This window comes from Enoplosus armatus, chromosome 16 (genome assembly GCF_043641665.1).
Source record: "Enoplosus armatus isolate fEnoArm2 chromosome 16, fEnoArm2.hap1, whole genome shotgun sequence".
In the NCBI taxonomy this organism is placed as follows: domain Eukaryota; kingdom Metazoa; phylum Chordata; class Actinopteri; order Centrarchiformes; family Enoplosidae; genus Enoplosus; species Enoplosus armatus.
In genome coordinates, this window is record NC_092195.1 from 2,861,963 (window position 1) to 2,885,641 (window position 23,679).

The following is a 23,679-nucleotide window of genomic DNA, read 5'->3' on the forward strand; positions in this document are numbered from 1 at the left end:
AATGATGTCATGTAGCGAATGTTCCCTGGCGGAGTAGATGTCATCAGACGAGATCAGTGCGTGTCCTGGTGTTTGTGCTCTCGACAGCAACTCGGCAGACTTGTGTACATACCGACGTTGATTGCACTCCTTCTGAAACCCAGGAAAAGGAAATTCCTGCAGGTGGGATGAGCAGCTCGGTGACACGCTGCATCTATGAAGGCACTGTGAACCGAAATACCTTTTTTAATATTTCGTACCCTCAAATGCCATTCACGTACCAACTGATGATGACGCTATGATGGGTGAAATAGTGGATGTGACATGTCGGGATTATCTGCACGGTTTAGGGGTAAAACCCACTTCGAATTGACAAATGATTCTTACCATGTTGGATCAGTCTGTGATGCTGTTTTACCTCTTCAAACTCCTGAAAACAGAATGATCCATCCATTTATCCATCAGTGGATTAACCCCTGACGTTACACCTCAATGGACAACCTTTTATGGTGCAAATTAAGGGTAACGCATTATGCTACTCTTACACTTTTAGGGGAGTGTACCCCTTCATATATTATAATCCACTCATTTGCCCATTAATTCAACCCACATTTTGGTTGTAGGTCACCTTAATACCTGAACCCCGTTGGGGAAATGAATCCCCTTCAAATAAAAACCATTTTCACCTGAAATGGCCAAAAATTCATCGCGATAAAATCTTTCATTTTGGTCGATATCTGTAATCATTGATCAAGACCGAGAGACAGAAGGTCGCACCTTACTTTCTCACTCCACACTGTTTCTGTTGTGTCACACGAACAAGCCGCCCGTCAAATGATTGACTGTTTGCTCCGTTATCAAGGGATACGATGGGCTGTTTACAAGCCAGGGCGTGTTCGCTATGTGCTTTCGTGGCGGTTTGCCCTTAATGCAGTTGAGGGAAACTATCGAACATTATATTGATGAAGTGCCTCTCGCCCCTACCTGAAAACATGTGAACCTTAGATTGTAATTCACTTGTCAATTAAGGGCTTTTCAAATGAAAATGTTTTTTAAAGGGGGTTTAGTTTCACCTTTTGCAAATTAGGAGATCTCTAACAACCACACACAGCCAAATGTTTTCAAGTGTAAATGAAGGATTAATTCACGGCGTTGTTTCATTGTGGGGAGAGGCTTTTTCGGTATACCAGGCCTTTCAGTAAACTGTGTGTAGAAAAGCATTTCGAACCACTAAAATAATTCTAAAATGCAAAAAAAAAAAAATATGTGTAATATGTGTATGCAGCTGTGAAAACCCTCTTATAACAGAGGCGGATGATATAACTCAATGATGGTATCTGATTTCAGCCCATTACATTAACAAACCTGCTGCATATATTGGTCTAAGTGGAGCGAGGTTGAGAGCGGGAAAAGAGACAGCGAGAGAGAGAGAGAGAGAGAGACTTCATCACCATGGTGTAAGACAAAGTAATCTGCACATCCCCCCCCCCCCCCCCCCCTTCACAGCTCCACTCCACTCTGCTGTGGGCTCACACACTCACATGTAAAGGCAGTCGTCAGCATAGTGTTTAACCCCCACATTATTACTGGAGCTTAAGTAAAACACATTTTTTTTCTCCCCACAGTGGATGAGTGGAAATAGGGCTCGTACCACGCATGCCGGATTAGACACAGATCTATGATACTGGTCTCTTTTCACGTTTTCAGATTATCTTCTTTTAAGTTGACGTCAGCCGAGGATGTCATCAATGAAATCTGTCTCGCCTTTCCTTAAAGAAATAATTCAACGTTTTTTGGGAAATACTACGCTTACTTGCTTTATTTTCTTGATAAAAGTGTAAGGTCTTGTGTGTGCATTAATTCCAGTATTGTTAAACCTGGCCCTATTTTTCCATATTTTTGGGGTCTAAATGACTAATGGGTACAAAAAGTTTTGGAATTGGTCCGGTGGATCGCCTCGGCCGCAACGGCTGCAGCGCAAATCCTTGCGGGCAACTGCGCTCGTCGTCAGGTTCAGATTGTTCGAGCCTGACTGTTGGTAGAAAGCAGGAAGCAAACAGAAGTCTCCCGTTGCAAAGTCTGACATTTTACTGGCCCATCCAACCACCCCGACCCCGTCCCTGTACGTGGACTTTGTGGCTCTATAACGACATCTTGTTCGTCCACTTCCACGCCTTTGCTCCCGATGAATGAGAGGCATACTTCCTATGGCCGCTAGAGGACTTTGCCACTTTTTGGGCATTTGCTGAAGTGCTGTGGTTTTTCTTGGGAGGACAGTCTTTGGTATCAGCAGCATCAGTGTGCAAGCCTTCAATAACTGTGTATGTTTCCATTCTTCCTCCCATCTATCTTCTGCTCTCTCTTATTGAGAGACATCAAGATATCAGCCGACTACTCTTCAGGGACGTGACAATACAATCGGTCTTGTTCCCATATTTGCTGCCGTGGTGCTTGTGTACTGCTCCTTCAACAGATAGTGATTGGGGAAAATGTGAGTTGAGAAAAACGGCTCATCAGCCCACGTAGCAATGGTTGGGCTAACTAGTAGCCGCAGATAGACAACAGCAAAACGGCCGCCATCATAGCAGTGTAAATGTGACGACATGTATATCACATGCATGTCACTAAAGCCGTCGAGGGGCGTTTGAAAGCCCCAGGGGATTGTTCAGCTCTTTTGGATTGACTGGATTGGATGACGTCTTGGAGGGACAGCATGTTTAGACACAATCCCTCTGGCACACCGTTTAAGGTGCACTACTGTTTTTAAAGCAGCTGCGATCGCTGTTTTTATACGAGTGTGTCCAACGACAATGTGGAAACAATGCGAGAGCTTTCAGCTTATTGTTTTGTTTGGTTCACTCTCATAGCAGCTAGCGTACCAGCATTTAGCGGCTAAAGAGCCGGGCATTTATCTCAGGAGCTTGGAAGAGACGAGACAACCGAGCTAAAAGAGAGTGAATGTTGGACTCCCATTCTCCAGGTGGCCAGAAACACGACGAGAAATGGACGCCAATTTTGCTCCATAACTGCTGGACGGGTAAATAAACAAAGAAATTCGCCGTATGAACTCAAGAAGTGATATCCATGTTGTGTTCAACAACGTGTTTCTGCTGCCCGAGAGGCCATAAAAATCAGTTATTGTAGGTTTAGATATTCTAAAATAAACGAATAAGTCAATAGTTGTTTTTATCACTCCGGACAGAGCAGGCTAGCTGTACCCGTGTCCAGTCTTTATGCTAAGCTAGGCTAATCATATGACTCAGCTACATACTACAGGTACAAAATGTAGATAAGACAGTAGGTAGTACAATAAAATAAGTAAACAAAACAATAGCCATATCTTTTTCATTTTGGACAGAGTCGGACTGCCCCCCCCCCTCGCACATGTGACACCACCAGCAGACACACACAGTCTGTAAGAGTATATGTTTCCATAAGATGAAGAACAGGCAGTGGCCTCCCTGCCTGCTGCCTCTGTTACATCTCTAATAGGAGGAAATGGCTTGTGGTGAGGAGAGGATCCAGCCCTTCTGTGGGAGTTTAATTCAATCACAGCGCCGGTCAAAAATGAATTAAAACTCTCATTAAGCCCCCCTCCTGTGTTCCAGAGACTAAGCTGGCTGCTAAGGCTCACAACAAGTCGAGATTTGGGTGTTGCAGAGAGGCATCAGTCAGCTCTGCAGTTATCTGTGAGTCAGCCATCAGTCACTAACTCCATCATTTTGTTATTTTAATTTGCCGTGCTTGCGCTCACCCACACAGCGAGCCCAGTGAACCCATTTGCAGATGATCCAAACAACAGTGGGCTGTGTGGACGTCTTGTTGCTTAATCTGAACGAGTCACAGTTTGACAAAATTGAGACCGCAGTGCTCCCCGCCTGGACTTCATATCTCACTGAGCACAATGAGGATAATACAGTGCGATCCACATCACAGGACCATTGACCTTTCCACAGTACACTGTAACTAACCACTTTGGACTGTGGCCATTTATTATATGGAGCAGAGCGGCAGAAAGTGTTGTTTTGTGTCAGGGAGAGAAAGAGGAACCTGTGTGTTACCCCACAGGAAAACATCTCTGTGCCTCCGACCAGTAAAGTGTTTCTGCTGCGGGATCAATTCAGCCTCGCTTTGTCGCCTCTGAGCAGCAGCTTACATTATCACTGGAGTCAAACTGATCCATTGTTACATCTATTGTCAGGGCAAAATGGCTCTGACAGCAGTATTTAATCTTATTCTATTCCGGGACTAATACTGTATGTATTCTAGTTATTCTTTATGGATTTAAGGAACATAAAATATGGGAACAAATGGATTTTCACTCGGATGAAACGTGCAAGACTCGTGGCATTTTGATTCTCTGCCACTTGGAAATAAGATATGAGCAACGCAAGGAGCCCAAAGCTAAATAATCCAGTGCTGATAAATACCTAGTACAATCTGTAAAGATAAACCAAACATGTAGTCGTCTTTATCCGCTAAGGGAAAGGCCTTTATACACGAGGAAAATACTACCTACTTTTTTTTTTTTTTTCCCTCGCTTGTCCAACATGAGCTTTCAATTGTGAAACATGAGCTCCCCCTGCTGTTTTCAAAGTAGTTTCTGTGCTGCTTTCAGGTGCTCATGAATACACAACTGCCAGGAAAAGTCATAGACCATGTGAGGGATTTGTCATGATAGCAATGATACATGTAGACAGTGGTGGAAAGTAACAAATACCAGTGTAGTTTACTAGTATATCCATTTCATGTTACTTTATACCGCTTTCCCACTTCAGTTCACCAGCAAATACTGTACTTTTACTTCACTCCACATTTTGTTTTTACTACAGTAGTTACGGGTTACTTTGCAGATGGAGATATTACCATGCAAAACACATGATTAGTTTATAAAACATGATGCATTGTTGCACTATTGCATAGAAGAAACTGCTCAATAGCGTATAAAGCAGGTAAAATGATCTTCACCTCAACCAGCTACAACACTGTATTGCTTGCGTGTTAATGATAATCCAGTAATATTACAAATGTAATGATGTAACTCTCTGAATGGGATGCGTTTTGAGTACATTTTAGTTTTTGATACTTAAAGTACATTTTGCTGCTGATAATTCTGCACTTTCACTTGAGTACAGTTTTGAATCCGTGACTTTTACTTGTAATTCATTGTTTTTCCATTGTAGTATTGCTACTGTAACTAAAAGATTATCTGAATGCTTCATCCACCACTGCATGGAGGTGGTTCGAGCAGTGAATATGTATTAACAATTGATGGTACAGGTGATTTTTTTTTTTTTAAATATTACCTTTCACATGCTGTGCACATTGTAGTATGCAAACGGTTGTGTTTTATTTAAAACACCACATTTGCTATAGGATTATTACTGCTATAGGCCTACATTCTTGTGCTATTTTTTGCTGAAACTCAGTCAATAGCATTATTAGGTTAGTGAATGATATGAATTAGCATTTTCTTATTTTTAAACATTGTTTACAACAAGTTTTAGTTTTCATGCATTTAATATTTGGTGGTGTCAAAGGAACACAGCTGCAAGTATTCAGCCACAAGTTTGTTGACATAGTCACAAAGACACGTTTCATATAAATACAGCAAAAAATCTTTTCACAGTGGGGTTTGGTGAGGGCACCCAAAAGTTTAAAATACAAAAACTAATAATAAAGGTCATTTTATCATCATTGAATGCTGTGGTGTATCATTGTGGTTATTATCGAGAGCGAGAGGAACCAAAAGGGACAAAATAATTCAATAAATTTCTGAAAACTTGATGTGTGTCTTGGCAACTTATGGTTGAAGTGACATAAACACGTGAATGCAACATTCCCACGCGGGCAACAGCTGTTTCCGAGGCGTACCTGAAGGGAGCACAATGTTGGAAGTGTGAATTGTGAATGATGCACTGCAGCCCTGAATCGTGGTCCATGCACGTGTAGAGTCAACCGGAGGATAGATGGGTCTGTAGGGAAGCACAGCAGCAAAAGCGTTGTTCTTTGGACCGAAATTCGAAATTGAAAGTCTCTGGCAAAAGGCCTTGTGAACTGTTTTCGTCGTCGACGATTTGTTTTGAAGGGCAGCTCTGGCCGAAGAATATTTTGGTGAGTTGAAATGTGATGCTGTTAACAGAGGGATTTTTGGCTAGCTAGCGAACACTTAAGTTACAAGCTAGACGCAATAAGTAAGTATAACTTCCGGTCGAACGGAATCAAAATAAATTTGTGTTGGAAATACGATGCGCTGGAATATAGCAGTGCTCTGTAATGAGTTATTATAGCAGTAGTCTCGTTACCCACGATAGAGTATATAATACTGCAATAATTGGTTAATTAGATATATTTCGCTGTTACCATGCTATTCAAATATAGATAGCTGTTTTCGCTTTTATTTTGAACGCAATGTCCGGTATTGTGGTCACATGTGAGTTGACTAGCTTGTTGCGGCTGCTGTACATGGCGAGCATGTTAGCTGCCCTTTGTATTTAAAGACAGAAACTGAACTCAGTGGTGGTGCTTTGTTCAGCAAACGTTACATTTGTCTGTTTTACACTGCAGACACTAACAGAGGCCTTGGTTTTGTGTGTCCGATAGTAATTCTCGTACACAAATATTACCCTTCGCGGCCAAAAGCTAACTGCGCTGGCGGTATTACGTTGGTTCCGTTGACTTTGAGGACTACCGTAACTTGGGCGGGCGGTCCGCTCTCTTGTAGCCGTGTAGCAAAATTTCCCACCCGCTCGGCCCATGCCGTGTGCATAACCGAGCGCTTCAAGTGTGCCATGCTGTATGTGGTGAAACTGTGGTATTATGGGAAGGATGAAAAACTTTTCGGTTTCAGCTTTACATATTCTTGTTAATTTTACAATTTAACGGCAATTAACCAGTGGTTTTAGGCGATAAACGTTAATTTCTTACATATTTGGCTGCTATTAGTTACCCTGGCAACAGCTCCTGGGGGTCCACATTGTAGAAGGAGGAGGATGGAGGATTAGCCATTGTTTTGGTTAATTCATAAACATAAATTCAGTGTACAGTAAAATATAATAGTAGTAGTAGTACAATAACCCTAATAAAGATTATGTACTTAACTCTAATAAAATGTTCTTAACTCAAGGTCCACTTACTAGATTACTTTTGGAGCTTTCAGCTATACCTTGTGGCCTTCATTAGCAGTTACAATCTACCTCCTTACATGACCACCTGTGTCTTTTTTCATCAAATCTACTATTTCCAAGCTTATTTAAGTATTCTTGTCTGTTGAGGCTCTTTCTCCATGACATATATGTTTTTAGCTCATTTATAGTTGAGATTGTTTTGTTTTTTTTAATCTCAAAAACAGTGGAGCCAAAGCACAATACAATGTTGATGGTGGCTTTTATCCTCTAAATGAATAGTTTTAGTGTGGGCTACTGTTTGATTTGAGTCAATCATCTGTCTCCAGATACCAGAGCACAATGATGAAGTACATCCTGGTAACCGGAGGAGTCATCTCGGGCATCGGCAAAGGCATCATCGCAAGCAGCGTGGGCACAATCCTGAAGTCATGCGGCCTGCGCGTGACTGCCATCAAGATCGACCCTTACATTAACATCGACGCAGGCACATTTTCACCCTATGAGCACGGTATGTCAGAGGACGGGACCATTCCCATGTAACGCATTCATAACCAAATGGCCACATATTGCGCGTGTGTTACGACTGTGTCGTGCCCACTCTTTCCAGGGGAAGTGTTCGTGCTGGACGACGGGGGCGAGGTGGACCTGGATCTGGGGAACTATGAGCGCTTCCTCGACATCCGGCTGACCAGAGACAACAACCTGACCACCGGCAAGATCTATCAGTCGGTCATCAACAAAGAGAGGAGGGGAGACTACCTGGGCAAGACGGTGCAGGGTAAACAACCGCTGTTTTTGAGTTTGGAAGAAGGGCAGTGCGCTGAAGAGAAGTGGTGAGCCAAGAGTGATTTTGCGTTGATATTCTCTTTTTTTTTTTTTTTTTTTCCCAGTGGTGCCACACATCACAGATGCCATCCAGGAATGGGTCATGAAACAGGCCACAGTACCAGTTGATGACGATGATGTAGAACCTCAAGTTTGCGTAATAGAGGTAAGCTGCGCTGGTGATTTCGTTATATCATTCGCACCTTAAAATGGCTTGTATTGCGTTACCTGCTGAGGCAAAGGCTGCCACAGTTGTCCCTGTTAATATGTTTGGCTGTCTGCGTCTTTGCAGTTGGGAGGCACTGTCGGAGACATAGAGAGCATGCCTTTCATCGAGGCCTTCAGGCAGTTCCAGTTTAAAGTGAAGAGAGAAAACTTCTGCAACATCCACGTCAGTCTGATACCCCAGGTAAGAGAGCTACTGCTCCATTCTGTCCCGTCTCTTCGTTACCCCTCTGTTTAGGTACCCAGCGCTCTGACCCGGGACTTAAAGGTGGAGCTTGAAACACTGCAGTCCGTTGATTGGTCAACAGAATCGCCACTTCTTGCGTGACAAAGGACTCGATGCACAAACCTGCCATTTTTAAATATCCCATCGGTTGCGACAAAGACGCAAATTCTTTTTTAAATTTGATTCTGAAAATGTCGGTGCGCAAGAACACAAAGCGTTTGACGTTCTCCATTGTGTTATTGTGATCATTTGTTTACTGTGTCACGTTTAGATATGATGTCACGCTCAGTGATATGAAACGCACAGCTGTCCTGGGCTGGTTAACTCACTACAGACCAGGAATTGTGATAGACTTATTAAGGTTAGCAATGTACAAATAAAAATAGTTAGGCATATTAGCATTATACTAGTAGCTAGCATACTTGGCTAACATTAACAGGTAACGTATACGTAACATTTGCCAGTAAGCACATGCAAACGTACACCCTGTACTGAAAGTGTTGGGTGGAAAGGCGGCTAAATTCAGCTTCTTCAGGGGAACAGGACTCGCTTGTGTCACGTGAGATGTTGCAGGTGCACAGACAGGAGATCAGCCTCGCATAGGTTCCACACAAGTCCGTTTTAACGTATGTCATATCTCCATTGTTCCGTCCAGCCCAGCGCAACAGGAGAGCAAAAGACCAAACCAACACAGAACAGCGTCAGAGAGCTGAGAGGACTGGGCTTGTCCCCCGATCTGGTGAGTCATCCGCTGTACACGCTCATCCTTCTATAAATGCTTCATTTTACTGTGTGTGTGTATTTCCTGTTGACTGTGACTACACACATCAGTATATCTGCAGCATCATGGAAGTTACAGTTGTATATTCCAGATGTGGAAGGTCAGGGAATTGGATCCACGTTGCGTGGTAGGCCTGATTTTTAACCCCAGAACAACGACCCGAAACCTTATTTAAAGCATGACTTCAACAAGAAGTTCGAAATGCTCTTCGGGGATTTAGGTACATGGTGTAATATTGCCATGCAAAATATTTTTCCGCCCGCCCCTAGTATACAGTGGCAGTCAAATGGTGCTCGGTTGGAATTAAGGGGACTAATGTGAGCCAAAAAACATTCCTGTGTCACAACACCTCCACCAGCCTCTGACTTTGAGAGGGCCGTTTGCCAAGAATGTTATTAGTTATTATAACATGTTTCTGTACTTGATAGCGGCCTGTCAACATCACAGTATCACATTAGCTTACTGTACTGTCTCCATGAATAAACTTACAAGAGAATGGAATATCTAATGTTTGGTGTCTTCAGTAAAAACACACATCTGATGCAGTTAAATACAGTAAGATTTAGTGTAGCTTCAAGTCTCTGGGCTAAATCAATATTTACAGTAAAATTCAGTAAATCCTTTTCTGTTGGTGTAATGTTTAAGGAAGTGAGCATTGAATACTACTGAGAATTATTGTTATTGCATGTTTTCATCCGTTTTCCACTCGTTAACATTTCCATCTTCATCTTGGCCGACAGATCATGTGTCGCTGTTCCACCGCTCTGGAGAACCCAGTGAAAGAAAAGATCTCAATGTTCTGCCACGTAGAACCCGAGCAGGTACATCACTGACACTGAAGCGCTTTTTTGGGGGGGGGGTTTGTCTAGAGCCCCGGCTCTCTCAGCTACTCTAAACCCGGTCTCGCTGTCTCGCCCCAGGTCATCTGTGTGCACGACGTGTCGTCCATCTACAGAGTACCGCTGCTGCTGGAGAATCAGGGCGTGGTGGGCTACCTGAGCAGGAGACTGAACATGCCCATAGAGACCCGGCCCAGGAAGATGCTGACTAAATGGAAGGAGATGTCTGACAGGTGAGTCCTCAGTAGAGGTTGTGCTTTAGTGAATCATCCATTGAAAAGAGAGGGTGTACTAACACACATGCTGTCTTCTCAGGTCAGACAGACTCCTAGAGCACTGCTCTATAGCACTGGTTGGGAAGTACACCAAGTTTTCCGACTCCTATGCCTCCGTTATCAAGGCACTGGAGCACTCGGCGCTGGCCATTAGCCATAAATTGGAGGTTAAGGTATGTATTGTAAGGCATTATCACATTTTACTAATGGCTTAGATGTGTTCCATTAAAACAATATGAGCTACACTTGAGCATTAAATACATTCTTTGCGAAGGATTCAAGTTAAACTGTTAAGCTGTTATGAGTAACAACACCAAGACTGAAAATCCTGCTTGTGCTGCCATCTAATGGTTGCTCCATGCTCTGTCCTCACACTGTGCAGTTTAGCGCGTTAAAGTAATTCAGTACAATACTTGGGTAACTTGTCCTGCAACAAAACTAACAGAGAGATGCTGACTTGAAAGTAGATCTTTATCCCTCTATATTTCATAAACCTTATGTGGCAGGTCTAAAGAGTCACATGTCTCTTCCCCTCAGTATATAGACTCGGCGGATTTGGAGCCGAGCACTCTGCAGGAGGAGCCGGTGAAATACCACGAGGCATGGCAGAAGCTCTGCAGTGCTGAGTGAGTGCTGAGGCACCTTATTGGAAAAGAAAATATTATTTTATTTATTTTTTTGTAAGTAAGACAACCTGGACATTAAATTTGTCTTTTTCACCCCCTCTGTCCTCAGTGGCATCCTGGTTCCGGGAGGTTTTGGTGTCAGAGGAACTGAAGGAAAGATTCACGCCATCAACTGGGCCAGGAAACAGAAGAAGCCTTTTCTAGGTACAGGAATAACCATGATCACCCTCTGTTTAACAATAACTTACTTACATACTTAATGCTGGGATAGGGTTTTTTTTCTTTTCTTTTCAGATGTGTCATATTGAAATCAATAACTGTAAACACACTTTTTTTTACTTGACTTGACTGATGTTTCTGCAGGTGTGTGTCTTGGAATGCAGTTGGCTGTATGTGAATTTGCCAGGAACATGCTCGGCTGGAAAGGTAATATTAATCCCCCAGTTACACCCATATTGGTGTGTGTGTGTGTGTGTGTGTGTGTGTACACAGGACTGGTAGCAGTGGCTAGTGATTACATACTTAACATAAATGTCTTTGCCTGTTTTGCACTTAGATGCCAATTCAACTGAATTTGACCCAGAGTCAAAGCATCCTGTGGTATGTTTTTTTTTTGGGGGGTTTTGTTTGTTTAACTCAGAAATTGTCTGGTTGTAATTTGGTTCGAAAAAATGTTTTAAATTGAGATTCTCACGTTTTTCTTTTTCTTAAACCTTTTGCAGGTGATCGACATGCCCGAACACAACCCCGGACAGATGGGCGGTACTATGAGACTAGGGAAGAGACGGACCATCTTCAAGACGAGCAACAGCGTGCTGCGTAAGAGAAACGCTTCAGTTCCCCCTCAGCCCAGTGTTGATGCGTTGTTGCGTCTGCCCCGTGCTCACAGCTGTTCTGTATTCCAGGCAGGCTTTACGGAGATGCCGAGTACGTGGATGAGAGGCACCGGCATCGCTTTGAGGCACGTTGACCCCTCAGTCCATCAGCAGCATAAAAACCACCGTGTTGACAGGTTGTTTGTTTGTTTTTTTTTAACTTTGAATGTGGTCCTTGTGCAGGTCAATCCTGAGCTCAAGAGTCACTTTGAAGAGAAGGGCTTCCGCTTCGTGGGTCAAGACGTCGAAGGGGAGAGGATGGAGGTCATAGAGCTGGATGGTATGGAGACACTGAACTGCTTTTTGTCTTGTGTATAATGGTTTACTCCCAGGGTCCACTACAACCTTCTGCGTACTTCTCTGTTCTCAGATCATCCCTATTTCGTCGGAGTGCAGTACCACCCTGAGTTTACCTCGCGCCCCATTAAGCCGTCGCCCCCCTATCTTGGGTTGCTGCTGGCCGCTGCTGGGAAGCTGCCGAGCTACTTGCAGAAGGGCTGCCGCCTGTCTCCACGGTAACCACGCAGCAGCGTCAGAATACACAAGTGTACAGACTCAGTTTTATCAGACCAGGGCCCCGTTCTAGATTCATCTGGAACTGTTGTCAGAGCAACAAGTCCTTAAGCATTTCAGAGCACAATGTAAAACAAGACACCAATAACAAGCAATAAAATGACTTTTGTCCATGAATCTATTACCCCAGTGCATGCTGGGAGGGTTCCCAACACACCTACCTCCATGTAGCTGCACTCAGCCAATCACAGCCAACTCTATTCATGTTGCCTTTATTTCAAAATAAGAGCATAGTGTTTGTTTTTTCCAGGATTAACAAGTCAGTCCGCCAGACTTTTTTCAAAGAACCAAATTAGCTGGACGATCATAAACCTTTACAAGAGAACAGGGTCCAGATTACTGACATTTTAATTCTTTGACACAGGGATACATACAGCGATCGGAGCGGCAGCAGCACCCCAGACTCTGAAATAGAGTTGAAGTTGTCTTCCATCTCAAATGAATGACTTGGAGGTAAACTATACTTTAGTACACTTCAATAGCCAACTGAGTTATTGCCAAATACAAGTATAATTTCACCCCCCTCCCTCCTCTAGTGTTGCAGATAGTTCTGGACTTGTTGCAAAGTGGACTATGGATTCCCTATATCACTGACAAAAGGCTGCTTTGAAGTGTGGGAGTTCCGTCCTGGAATTATGTCTACATTGAGGCAGACCGACTGACCACATCTACACTATTATGGCCTTATTGTAAATACATACTCCTTCAGCCACTTAGAGCTTATTCTATACATGTCTTTAAATTTGCTATATGGGTGTGAATTAAGAACACAATAAAGGGACTTCAAAGACAGCATTTGTTTTCTGTGTTTTATTATACTGAATGACAGTGAACAGTTTTCCATTGAGGTGGTTTTGAAAACAGTACACCTCCCTTTTAATAAAAAAAAAAAAAAAAAACTGCAGTTACTCCTAAATCAGAACATGTTGATATTGCAGTTCAGTCAGTCCGAATGACCAATTGCAATAGGGACGGCCTGCAGCGGTGATCCCAGACAGACTGCTCCAACATGTTGCCGGACCTGAAATTAAGAACAAAAAGCCAAGTCAGGAAAAAGCTAGTGAAGTGCACTGGGGAGATTAATGGGCAGGGCTGATCTCAGTCCCATATCCGCAAGCTTCATCCAACAGTCCTAATTGTATTATGTGGTCATCATGGATCAGAAAAACAAAACTTCTTAATGCATGTATACAGATGTGTTCACATACCTTCACAAAACCAGGAAGGATTGAACCCATGCAGCCCAGGATACCAGACTGAGCAAGAGCTGATTGACGCCTACAGTAGGAGAGAGACGTTAGAGTCAAGAACACATCTGTGGTATGTTAAATCACTTCAGGCTGCTGTGCCATCAAACTGCATCTCTGTAGGACAGTTGAGTGGCTGCTGATGGCAAAAAGGGGGCCACAACAGTCAAAGACCACCCTATTCTCTTGCACGCACTTGGAGAACCAAGAGCTACAAGCTAGCCCAGGTCCTTAGGATTGCATGCTGTAATGTGGACTTAGGCTATCACAGAATTTCAAGTTACCTTGACATGTGATGTCTTCATCCAGTGACTTTAGGTTCAGCCATGGGGGTCATCTTAAAAAAAAAAAAAGGAAGCAATTTAGGCAGGGTTTATTTCACATCACTACTTTCGTAAAAACGTCACTTTAGCAAACGTGGCTCAGGAAAATAATGTCTCAACAGGATTATCAGTGAGGGCAAGTTTGTCATCACAGCCAGAAGGTGTTCATATCAAGGATGTGGCTAAAAAAGGAAGTTACCTGCATGTGATGGGGTCATTCTCATGGTTCGCCCCTCCATCATTGTCACCCAACCCCTGCAGAAAGGTGGAACAAAGTGTTGAGCAGAGGAGACATTTATAGAGTCCCTTAAAATTTAATCAGTCTGGTGTCCTTCCCCTTAATGTTGCTGTAGCAGTTATTTTTTTTCAAACTGAACAGCGACCGTCGGTGAAAGTCTTCTTATTGGCTTCCTGTTGACCGTTCACTGCTACAGGAGAGCATGAACGGCTTCGATAGGAGCCGGTTATAGAGGAAGAGGGGGGGGGAAAGTATATAAAACCTGACCTGCATTCTGTACAGACGTCCATGGTTTGAGAGGCGAGGCAGAGGTCCTACTACGGGTTGACCCTGTGGAGAGAACAGGTAAGAGTCAGTGGTGTCGGCCCACATGAAGCCAGCTACAACGCCACAGGAACTATGTTTTTACACACACAGATTTTCGAAGTTATAGACTCGACGTGTACGAGGGGCACTAAAAAAAAAAAATGGCACCATCCGGTTTAAATTTTCGGGGAGATATGTTAACGCTAAAACAAGTCAAACCAAGCGCGCTGCAAAACAGCAAAGAAACGAACAGCCGTCGTCTTTCATCTACATTATGGAAATAGTTGAGAAGGGTTTAAGGGGGATGTAGCCACGTGGTTGACACGCACTAAGTTAGCATCAAGCTCCGATATAATTTTAAGCCTTGACTGTACATTATAACTAACCCTAATGTTTAGCGCCGTACAAGCCGGCGCGATGTGGGTTACTGTAAATGTACGCTGCGATGTAATCATGAAGCATTACTTGATCCCGTATGACTACTGTGGCTATAAGCTAACGTTAGCTAGTTTACCCGCTAGCGCGTTTTACGTAGTTCATGCTAGCCAATGAGTTACATAGATTCCACTATTCAGTTAGTCATAAACGCGTAAGATAGTAGTAATGTAGTCCATATACACATAACTAATGTGACTAAAACTAGACTAGCTGAGGCCTTACCGATATTCTGAGTTCGCTCCGCTGTCTTCATGTAGAAGACTTGAAGAGAGAGAGAGAGAGAGGGAAATGGGAGCGTCTCGTGGTCTTATACGCGCTAGCGCCGAGCAGGAGCTCGCTGATTGGCCCGCGTAGCTCACGTGAACCCATTGCATGACGGGATATGTGTTTTTTTTTTAACAAGCATTTTAGGAACGCTTTTTTTTTTTTTAGTGTCGCTTAGACACATTAACACCAACACAAACAGATATTTGGACAGTGCACGAAAGACAGAAACTAAAACAACTCGTGTATAAAGAGGAAAAACACAAACATACTAAGTAGCCTGAAGACTGACCTCAGCCGGAACCGAAGCCCCTTTAACCTAATTCAGAACCACGGACAGCAGCCTGCCTCCAACCGCCGGCCTGACTCTTGTGGTTCTGAGGTAACAACAGCGCGGTGTCGCACTCCAACCCAAAATAAACAGTTGCGAAAATGTTGCCCCTGCGCCGCCATGACACGGTGTCTCAAGTGCGCTTGAAGAATCTGCCAGAACTTCACACACTGTAGACAAAAAGCCCCTACGTGTGCGCGGGCCTGTTTGACACTACCACCGGTCAGCTAGCGTCGAAATTCCTGCTGCACAAAATGAGCAGTGTGTCGTAACACGCAATTGCCCCAATTGGCGGCCGCGGCGGGTTTACAGCTGCCACATCCCGCGTAGCAGAGCATAGGTGAGTCTATCACATGATTGCTGCGGCCGCTCTCTCTGTGCTCCGCGTCTCTCCCTGAGCAGAAGGCAAGGCAAGGCAAGCAGCAGCGGGGGCCGGGGGCTGCATGTAAACACGCCGCGCACAGGGCTTTGTTTCACACACACACACACACACACACGCTCGCACACGCTGCGCTGGTAAGGCTTCTCCCTCCCCACTTCTAGTCATGCCATGGATATTTTGTGGCAATACCAGTTCAGAATCATCTTACTCGGGGATTCGACCGTGGGGAAGTCGTCGCTGCTGAAGCGCTTCACGGACGGAATCTACAGCGATGTGGCGGATCCGACGGTCGGGGTGGATTTCTACGCCCGCTCGCTTGACGTCGAGCCCGGGGTGAAGATAAAGCTCCAGCTCTGGGACACGGCCGGCCAGGAGCGATTCAGGTACGAAACAAAAGAAGAAGGGGAAAAAAAACAAAAAACAAATGTAGCCGTAAATGAAAAGAATGTGCCTGAATTAAATGCCACGGTCGTTCTTCACCGAGTAGATTTGACGTTAAATAACGGAGGGGCCTTGGTCCGCTGTTCGTGTTTGGCTGCTATTATAAAACATCTGAAGGCCATTTCCTCCCTCATTGTGATGTAAGTGAGTAAAGACAGTGGAAGGAAAGGGTCAGGAGATTATGCAGGCCTCGATCTTCTGATGCCCTGGCCTATATAGAAGCAGTGAAAATCGAGTTGCATCATTGCACTCATTCACGGATGATGGGCAGCCTCCTCATATTTAGGCCCCAGTGAGATTCCCCGAGATACTGACTCCACAGTCTCCAGGGCAACACAGGGATGACAGCTGCATACTTACACCGAATCTAGTTCTTTGCGTTCATCTGCCCTGTTGCTTGCTCTGTTTCATGTGTCCCTGCTGTCATGGAGAATTTCCTTTTTTTTTTTTTTTTTTTTTTTTAAAAAAAGCACCTTCTCTGTCTGGAGAAGCAGCTCCGCTCTTAGATCTGCTCTCCCGTTTGAAGCCCCAAGCTTCAGAGGGTGTTTTCCTGTCAGGCTTCACCACACTTTCAGTCTTTCACTTCTGCTTTTGAAGCGGCTACGAGAAAGCGTTTGTGGAATCAATCAGCGATTTTTTAAGACCTGTGTATGCAAGTGTAGACACGGATCTTTTGCGAGGCTGGGCCAAGAGGGGCCAAGGGCTCCAGGCTCCCAGACCTTCAGGGGCCCGGGCGGATCCCATGTTTGCCGTCTGGTTTGTGGTCATTTGATTCATTTCGCTTCAATTCAGTTTAACTGGAACTTCTTTTCAATGTTGACATTCAAACATGAACAAAAATTGAAAAGCGGTGGAAAATCAAATTATCCTTGCAGTGCGTGTGATTTTTGAGTCAGTTCTGGTTGCTGTCAGTAGGGTGAAGGAGAATATGGATCTTATCAGAGCTGTAGACTTGAGTCACAGAGAATGAGGACATGAGACTTGGCTTCGACACGAGTGCTGTAAGACCTTGCTTGAGACATGGCTCCCTAAAGACTTCAAGATTTCAACTCTAAAGACATTCAAGCCTCACGTTTTGTAGAATTCCACAGCGATAAAAACAAACATGCACTGAGGAGACTTAGTTAAACACTCATAGCTTTGAAAGGAAGAGACCTGAAAGACTTCTCTTCTCTGAAAGGCTTCACTTGCTGGTTGCTCGTTGAGACTTGACTTGTACTTGTCTTGACTCAGTTGAAATTCGACTCGGACTTGTTTTGACCAGGCTTGAGGCCTGACTTGAGACTCAAATTGGACTTTCTTTTACAAGGCTTGAGGCTTGGTTTGATCTCCCTTTGACAAAACTTGAGGCCTGGCTTGGACTTGCTTTGACAAGACTTGAGGATTGACTTGGTGTTCATCAGAGCTGTCCAAAATGTTCAGAAGTGCTGATTTCAAGGTTCATTTTGCCTCGCGTTACTAACATGTCAACCTACCACATGTGTTCCCTCTAGGTCCATCACAACATCATACTACCGTAACTCTGTGGGCGGGCTACTAGTCTTTGATCTCACCAATCGCAAGACCTTTGACCATGTGAGGGAGTGGCACAAAGAGGTGAGTGAGCACATCCTGCCTCACCACATGGTCTACATCCTCATCGGCCACAAGAGCGACCTCAACAAGGACCGCAAGGTGAGCCGGGACGAGGCGGAGCAGCTGGCGGCTGAGCTGGGCATCCGCTACGTGGAGACGTCGGCCAAATGCAACAGCAACGTGGACCGGGCCTTCGAGCTGCTGACCAGAGACATCTACGAGCTGATGAAGATGGGGGAGATTGTTACCCGCGATGGCTGGGACGGGGTGAAGAGCGGCCTCACCGCCAAGGTCCTCTACCCGACCGAGGATGAAGAGGAACTAGCTACGGCGACCGCTGAGAAGGGCTGCCACTGCTGACTGAGAACTCTCTGTCCAAACACTGTCCCGTCGCACCAAGAGCTCACCTCGTCCGTCACACAGCTGTCCATTGAAACCAAGTCACTCAGGCTCAAGCACCCTGTGATATCACCATCCATCACTTCCTCACCTTGTGCTTCGTGCCCTCTCTGTGTGCGGGTTCTTCTGACAACCGGGATTCTTTTCTAACAGGGGGCCATTGTACATCCCAATGTGTATCTTACAGACAAGTTGTATCTCTAAATTCATGTGGTGTAGCACGAGCCAGCCGGGTTCTGGGCCTTGTTAGGTTCGGAAAACACAGAAAGGAGGTGATCAGGTCTAGATTGTAGCCAATACTCCTTTTCACAGCCCTGGAGTTCATGGACTACCGAGTATTCTGAGGGTACAGATAAATCCATGGACTATGACTTACCGTCGTCTGGCATCTATTGTGGGTTCCTACCTGTCAAAGTTTGTGTGATGCTTTGCCTGCAATCTTTTGTGACTGTAATATTGTAAATAATAGTGAAATCTATAGAGATGAAAGCTTAAAGGTCTCTGAGAGCTATTTAACTGATAGTGTTAACAGACACGGCGCACTCTTCAATAAGTGTCACCATATTAAATCAATGTGCTCCCCCTGCTACTGTAAGCTGTGTGTGCACTTACGCCAAACTGACTTAAACCTTTGATCATTCTGTAACTAGATGAGTAATGTTTTTGTAAAAAAAAAAAAAAAAAATAGATTGTTTCTAGTGTAGGTGTATACATAAAGATAGGCCATTGTAATTAGGGTAGGTGGTTTGTATCATAGCGTCAAGAGGAGCAAGACATTAAGTGTGTCGCTTGTCAGTCATCAGACCTTTTAATGCAGTAGTAGTGAAGACGTGTTTGCTTAAGAACAAAAGGGAATTACACCTGCGGCGGGTAACAGGTCAGGCAAACAGCTGCCGGAGCTGATGATGATGGATGCCAACTTATGAAACCCAGTGGATAAATGTGCTGCTTTTGGTCCAGAGTCGTCAGTAGGAAATAGAAGGTTTAAGTCGGGCTCCCAAGTGAAAAACCTGGGCAAGATTGTCAACCCCGAGGATGCCGCAGTAAGGTGGCAGCATACATCCGCCGCAAAAGCTAATTAGCACTTCTTTTAACATGGCCTTGGCAGTCCGTCAAACCCACTCCGGTTCAGTTTGTCTGGGAGATCAGGAGTCCAGGGAACGTGCCATGAAACCACGGCACCCTGGATTGGGTTTTGGCAAGGGACCTTTGCCACGTGTCATTGCTTCTGTCGCTCATATTTCCTGCCTGTTTGCAAGGCCTTAAAAGAAAAGTTCAACACTTTGGGGCGAAAAATCAGCGTTTCTGCTGTCTTTCCAAGAGCGAGATAAGAAAAGTGCTATCTGTCTCATTTCTGTGTAGTAAGTACAGAGCTGGACCCAGATGCGGTTAGCCTCGCTTAGCATTAAAACTGAAGTCATTTGAACTAGCTCGGCTCCCTCCACAGTTAAACTGATATGCCTACCTAGGCAGCCGCTGTGAAGCTCAAGAATTAGCGTATTATATGTTGCGTGTTTGATCCATACACAAACAGAAATCTGGGCCGCTAAGCTAAAACCTGTGCTCGCCGACGTCTACTAGCCGGAGACGCTTGGCAGACGTGACAAAACTGTTGGTCATTTTTTTTACATTTCTGTCCGAGTACAAATTAAACAAATGGGATACAGCGTGTTCCTTAGGGAGCTTTAGATGCGTTTGTAGGTGTTTGTTTTCTGTTTGTACTGAGCCAGGCTAGCTGCCCCCCCCCCCCCCCCCCCCCCGCTTCCAGTCTTCATGCTAAGCTAGGCTAGTCGCCTTCCGTACAAATGCGATAAAAAAAGTTATAAAAAGAAAAAAGCCTGTTCTGACAGCAGTGATCGCCTAAACCTGTTGACTTTCAAGGCCGGGCCTTTCATTAACCCTAATATAAATCTCAAGTTTTAAAGCTGTACTTAAAGTTGTTGAAATTCTTTGTCAACTAAGTAATCTTGGCATACCATTCGCATATCCTAAGCAAGATAATGACTTAAGCTTTGACGTTGCTAAGGGTATTTGGGATTCACTGACTCGTGACACTCGTGATGATGCCAGCTGTGATGGAGCCGGTGACGGTCAGCTGGCTCCTCTGAGCTGCGAGCTGCGTTTCTGGCGACTGCATGTCTGCGCGCGCGACTTTCAACCTTTGGCACCGAGGCATCACGCATGCTTTCCAGTCTCCAGAGGCTGTTAGCTGCAGACGCTATTAACCTGTTGTTTACAGGCCCGGAGCGTACAATAGACTACACCTCCCCTCCCTCCGCTCATTCACCTTTCACCAGCATCTCACCATAAAAAAAAAAACCTGTTCACACACACACACACACACACACACACACACTGTAAACAGCAAGAGATTATGCATTCTGCTTTAGCGCCATGTGACCAAACTGACTTTTTTTCCCCCTTTGAATTGATGAAGGCTGTATGGGTGATCCAGTAGACATGGTTGGTTGCAGCTTAGTATTTGGTAAGGAATGTATTCTAGTACATTTGCACCATCCCTTTATTTTTACATTTCTGTACAGATTCAAACTGTAAGCTTCCCGGTGAACCACCACCACCTGTTCTAGCCAGGTTTAGATACGGTATACTACTGTATAGACACAATGTGTTCTTTCGTTTGTTTGACAATCAGATGTTAGCATGTTGTGTTCTTGGCAGATGGGGACTTCGCCACAGGGGTGCCATGCCTTGAAATCGAGCTAAATGTCCTCGCGACATCCAAAATCACCATTTTGACCACCAGTCTGACCGTGTTTAATGCCACCACTACCTTCCCCACTTGCGTCTCTCGTCTGTACAGGGTTCAATTGTATGATATTGTTTTGAACTTGTATGTTAACACTGTGCTGTTAGGAAACTGCTCTCCAGTAAGCATGATTCCCATTCCCGAGCACTGCACATCAGGAGGGTGAAGGTGGCAGCCTCAGACATGGCAACACTGGAAAGACGCCCGAGAAGAGGTGGCTTTTTGAAGGACTGACTTTATGGAGAAAAAATACGTTTGTTTCTCTTTAGCCAACCGCCATTAATGTGTAGAATAAACAATTGACAGATGTAGTACATTTCTATGAAATTATGATCATATAATCGAGCATATTTAAACCTGCAACAAGCTGAAAAGACAAAAATCTTAAACATTCAGGCTTAACATGTAGGGCTGACTGCCTTTGTGGTGTTTTAGTCAACATGTTATTTATGATGCGTCATGTTTCAGATACTGTAGTGACGCCTGTCAGTACTTTCTCTGCGCAGACAGTTTGTTTTAATCCCCTCACCTCCACGTGTCGATAGTTGCTGCTCTGTGGACACTGAAATTCTGTTTCAACAAAAGAAGAGAGAGAAGAAAAAAAACAGCCCCAGGCCGCTTAAAAAAACAGCAGTGTCCATTCTGAATAAATGCGCCTGTGGATGTACAGATAACTTGCAGCCTCACGCTTTTCAGTACATCCTATTTCAGTTGGTTTTGGACTATTTAAAGTGAAGAAATATTGCTATTTTCTGTGCAGTCACGTCGGGAAAACATCAGGAAGACGTTAAATCCCTCAGATTCACCCTACTTTTCATACTTGAACTACAACAGAATAATGAGGCCGCGAGCACTCAAACGGAAACTGCTGACATTATTTTTTATCATAGAGTATTTAAAAAAAGGTCAAATCAATCAACACCTCTAAAGCTCACTGGTTGACACATGTCTCCTTTGTTTAAACAGGAAGGTAAAAATGAGGTTGCAGTGGGGGGTGACATGGTGGAACTATTTCTTGTTGTTCATCAAGAAATAGTTCCAGCATGGCCCAGCAAACTCCCTGTACAACCACAAATGAAGCCAACAACAGTGCAGTGAGTAATTGGTGAGCTTTGGAGGTGTTGGTGGGCATACTTTTGAACTTTGGACTGAGTAAAACGGCTGCCTGAGATTAATATCAATCTTCTCATCTAACTCTCAGTAAGGAAATAGCGTGGTTTTTTTTTTGTTTTTTTTGTTTTATGTTGTCCACAGGAATGATCAAACCAACCCACTGATAGTGCTTCTGTACCAGAAAACATCAGCAGCCTCGAGGCCTGCACAGCGGTACATAGCACAAAACTGTCCGGCCCCTCACATTTCACAGCTTTATTGAATAAATGTTATTTATTTTATATATTATGTATAATTGCCTTTTATTTTATGTGATTTTATGGATTGGTTAAAAAAAAAAAGAAAAGAAGAATAATAAATGTCCAATGAATAAAAGTTTGGACTTGTTTGTTTTTGAACAAGGTTTTGGCGCCCTCCTCTGACAGACTGAGGGACAATCATCATGACCTAGATTGGTTATTCTGATATGATGGCGATGGAGGACACTGGACATGGCCATGTTATTTCAGGGACCACGCCAAGTCTACCATGCCACCGTTTATCCAAAACAAGAGTTACACCAGCCCGGATTAGATATAGGAGCTGATAGTGAGATAAATATAAAAAAAAAAAGAAACAAACAAAAAAAAAATGTCATGTCCTCAGTGTCGTCTCTGGGAAATTTTGTGTGGGAAAACACGAAAAGGAGCTTATATTTACAACTACACACAAACTGTGGATGCTAATTCTGATATGTATCTAAAGATCTTTAGATTTGATGACAAATGTAAAACGTAATCCCCAATATTACATTAGTAATTTGGTACTTTCCCCACATAATTACACCCTGGCAGTGTGGCTTTAAAACAGCATTTAGGGAGATACAGTTTATAGGAAATATAATCAAACTGTGTGTTAATATAAAAGAACATCAGGGAGTGTATGGATTGATTGACAGAGAGGAAAAACTTCTGTCATGATGGCTTCGTTTTCATTTTGAGCCAAATCCCTATCAACCCACCGTGACAAGACGCGTCTGTCAAAGTGATCGGAGAACTTCCCCACATTGCTGAACGCAGCAGTCGCTGATGTGCGCACAGCAACCAATGAAAGCCAACAACATAATACTGCCCCGCCCCTTTTTACCCATCATGCCCGCTCTAGTGTCAAACAGGCACATCCAAATATGCCCAAATGTCGATGATAATCGACTAATGACAACATATCGCATACAATGTTCGTTTTTGCACATGGGCGTTATGAGTCACACCGCAGGACACTCAAACACACAGGCGAGGTTCCAGTTTCCGAACCTCTGAGTGAGGAACGTGTTGCCACTGACCAGGAAGTGGGACGTTCAAGAACATTGTTAAAAAGGGCTTCTGCCATGTTTGGCACAGGAGGGGCGGGGAAATCCTCTCCTCCTGCGGAATCGCCATCAAGAGATTTCGGAAGCACAATTTTTAAACCAGGGGCTGCTAGTGATCACTCGTCCTGGCGCCCCGTCCTGACATGTAAAGAAAAA

The 23,679-nt window shown here is 44.2% G+C and overlaps 2 protein-coding genes, 1 long non-coding RNA gene and 4 other non-coding genes across 9 annotated transcripts in view; 3 read left to right on the top strand and 4 right to left on the bottom strand.

The window, feature by feature from the left end:
• ctps1a (CTP synthase 1a) overlaps positions 1-13,133 on the top strand; it is a 72,090-nt gene extending 58,957 nt beyond the window's left edge. For 2 of the 3 annotated variants that reach the window (XM_070921318.1, XM_070921317.1), the window contains 18 exons: positions 7,433-7,614; positions 7,714-7,884; positions 7,997-8,097; positions 8,224-8,340; positions 9,038-9,121; positions 9,904-9,984; positions 10,084-10,235; positions 10,318-10,450; positions 10,815-10,903; positions 11,013-11,107; positions 11,267-11,329; positions 11,460-11,503; positions 11,626-11,722; positions 11,809-11,864; positions 11,962-12,058; positions 12,149-12,293; positions 12,716-12,804; positions 12,888-13,133. In XM_070921318.1, coding sequence (XP_070777419.1) covers positions 7,433-7,614; positions 7,714-7,884; positions 7,997-8,097; positions 8,224-8,340; positions 9,038-9,121; positions 9,904-9,984; positions 10,084-10,235; positions 10,318-10,450; positions 10,815-10,903; positions 11,013-11,107; positions 11,267-11,329; positions 11,460-11,503; positions 11,626-11,722; positions 11,809-11,864; positions 11,962-12,058; positions 12,149-12,293; positions 12,716-12,797 — 1,789 coding nt within the window. In that variant the 3' untranslated portion in view covers positions 12,798-12,804; positions 12,888-13,133. Of the gene's footprint in view, positions 1-5,937; positions 6,094-7,432; positions 7,615-7,713; positions 7,885-7,996; positions 8,098-8,223; positions 8,341-9,037; positions 9,122-9,903; positions 9,985-10,083; positions 10,236-10,317; positions 10,451-10,814; positions 10,904-11,012; positions 11,108-11,266; positions 11,330-11,459; positions 11,504-11,625; positions 11,723-11,808; positions 11,865-11,961; positions 12,059-12,148; positions 12,294-12,715; positions 12,805-12,887 lie in introns of those variants that run through there. The other variant, XM_070921319.1, reaches the window with a different exon arrangement.
• A 19-nt stretch (positions 13,134-13,152) lies between these two features.
• LOC139298632 (uncharacterized) lies at positions 13,153-15,186 on the bottom strand. Its single transcript, XR_011598754.1, has 6 exons — positions 15,126-15,186; positions 14,427-14,489; positions 14,121-14,176; positions 13,883-13,935; positions 13,560-13,629; positions 13,153-13,372 (listed from the first exon to the last, which is right to left on the bottom strand). It is a non-coding gene; the product is annotated as an uncharacterized lncRNA (long non-coding RNA).
• Positions 13,442-13,515, bottom strand: LOC139299499 (small nucleolar RNA SNORD99). The gene has a single exon (XR_011598787.1). It is a non-coding gene; the product is annotated as a small nucleolar RNA SNORD99 (small nucleolar RNA).
• On the bottom strand, positions 13,714-13,845 carry LOC139299549 (small nucleolar RNA SNORA44). The gene has a single exon (XR_011598833.1). It is a non-coding gene; the product is annotated as a small nucleolar RNA SNORA44 (small nucleolar RNA).
• Positions 14,246-14,386, bottom strand: LOC139299536 (small nucleolar RNA SNORA16B/SNORA16A family). Its single transcript, XR_011598821.1, has one exon. It is a non-coding gene; the product is annotated as a small nucleolar RNA SNORA16B/SNORA16A family (small nucleolar RNA).
• Positions 15,187-16,048: 862 nt separating the features above from the next.
• On the top strand, positions 16,049-18,256 carry rab42a (RAB42, member RAS oncogene family a). Its single transcript, XM_070921831.1, has 2 exons — positions 16,049-16,263; positions 17,815-18,256. Exons 1-2 carry the CDS (start codon positions 16,049-16,051, stop codon positions 18,254-18,256), a joined length of 657 nt encoding a protein of 218 aa, XP_070777932.1.
• Positions 18,257-23,525: 5,269 nt separating this feature from the next.
• Positions 23,526-23,659, top strand: LOC139299496 (U11 spliceosomal RNA). The gene has a single exon (XR_011598784.1). It is a non-coding gene; the product is annotated as a U11 spliceosomal RNA (small nuclear RNA).
• The last annotated feature ends 20 nt before the right edge of the window (positions 23,660-23,679 follow it).

What these genes read in the sequence shown, in the direction of transcription:
- rab42a (XM_070921831.1), top strand. Translation starts at nt 16,049, where the DNA reads ATGGATATTTTGTGGCAATACCAGTTCAGAATCATCTTACTCGGGGAT. An exon ending in GCCGGCCAGGAGCGATTCAG is followed by an intron (nt 16,264 to 17,814) that starts GTACGAAACAAA and finishes TGTTCCCTCTAG; the next exon opens with GTCCATCACAACATCATACT.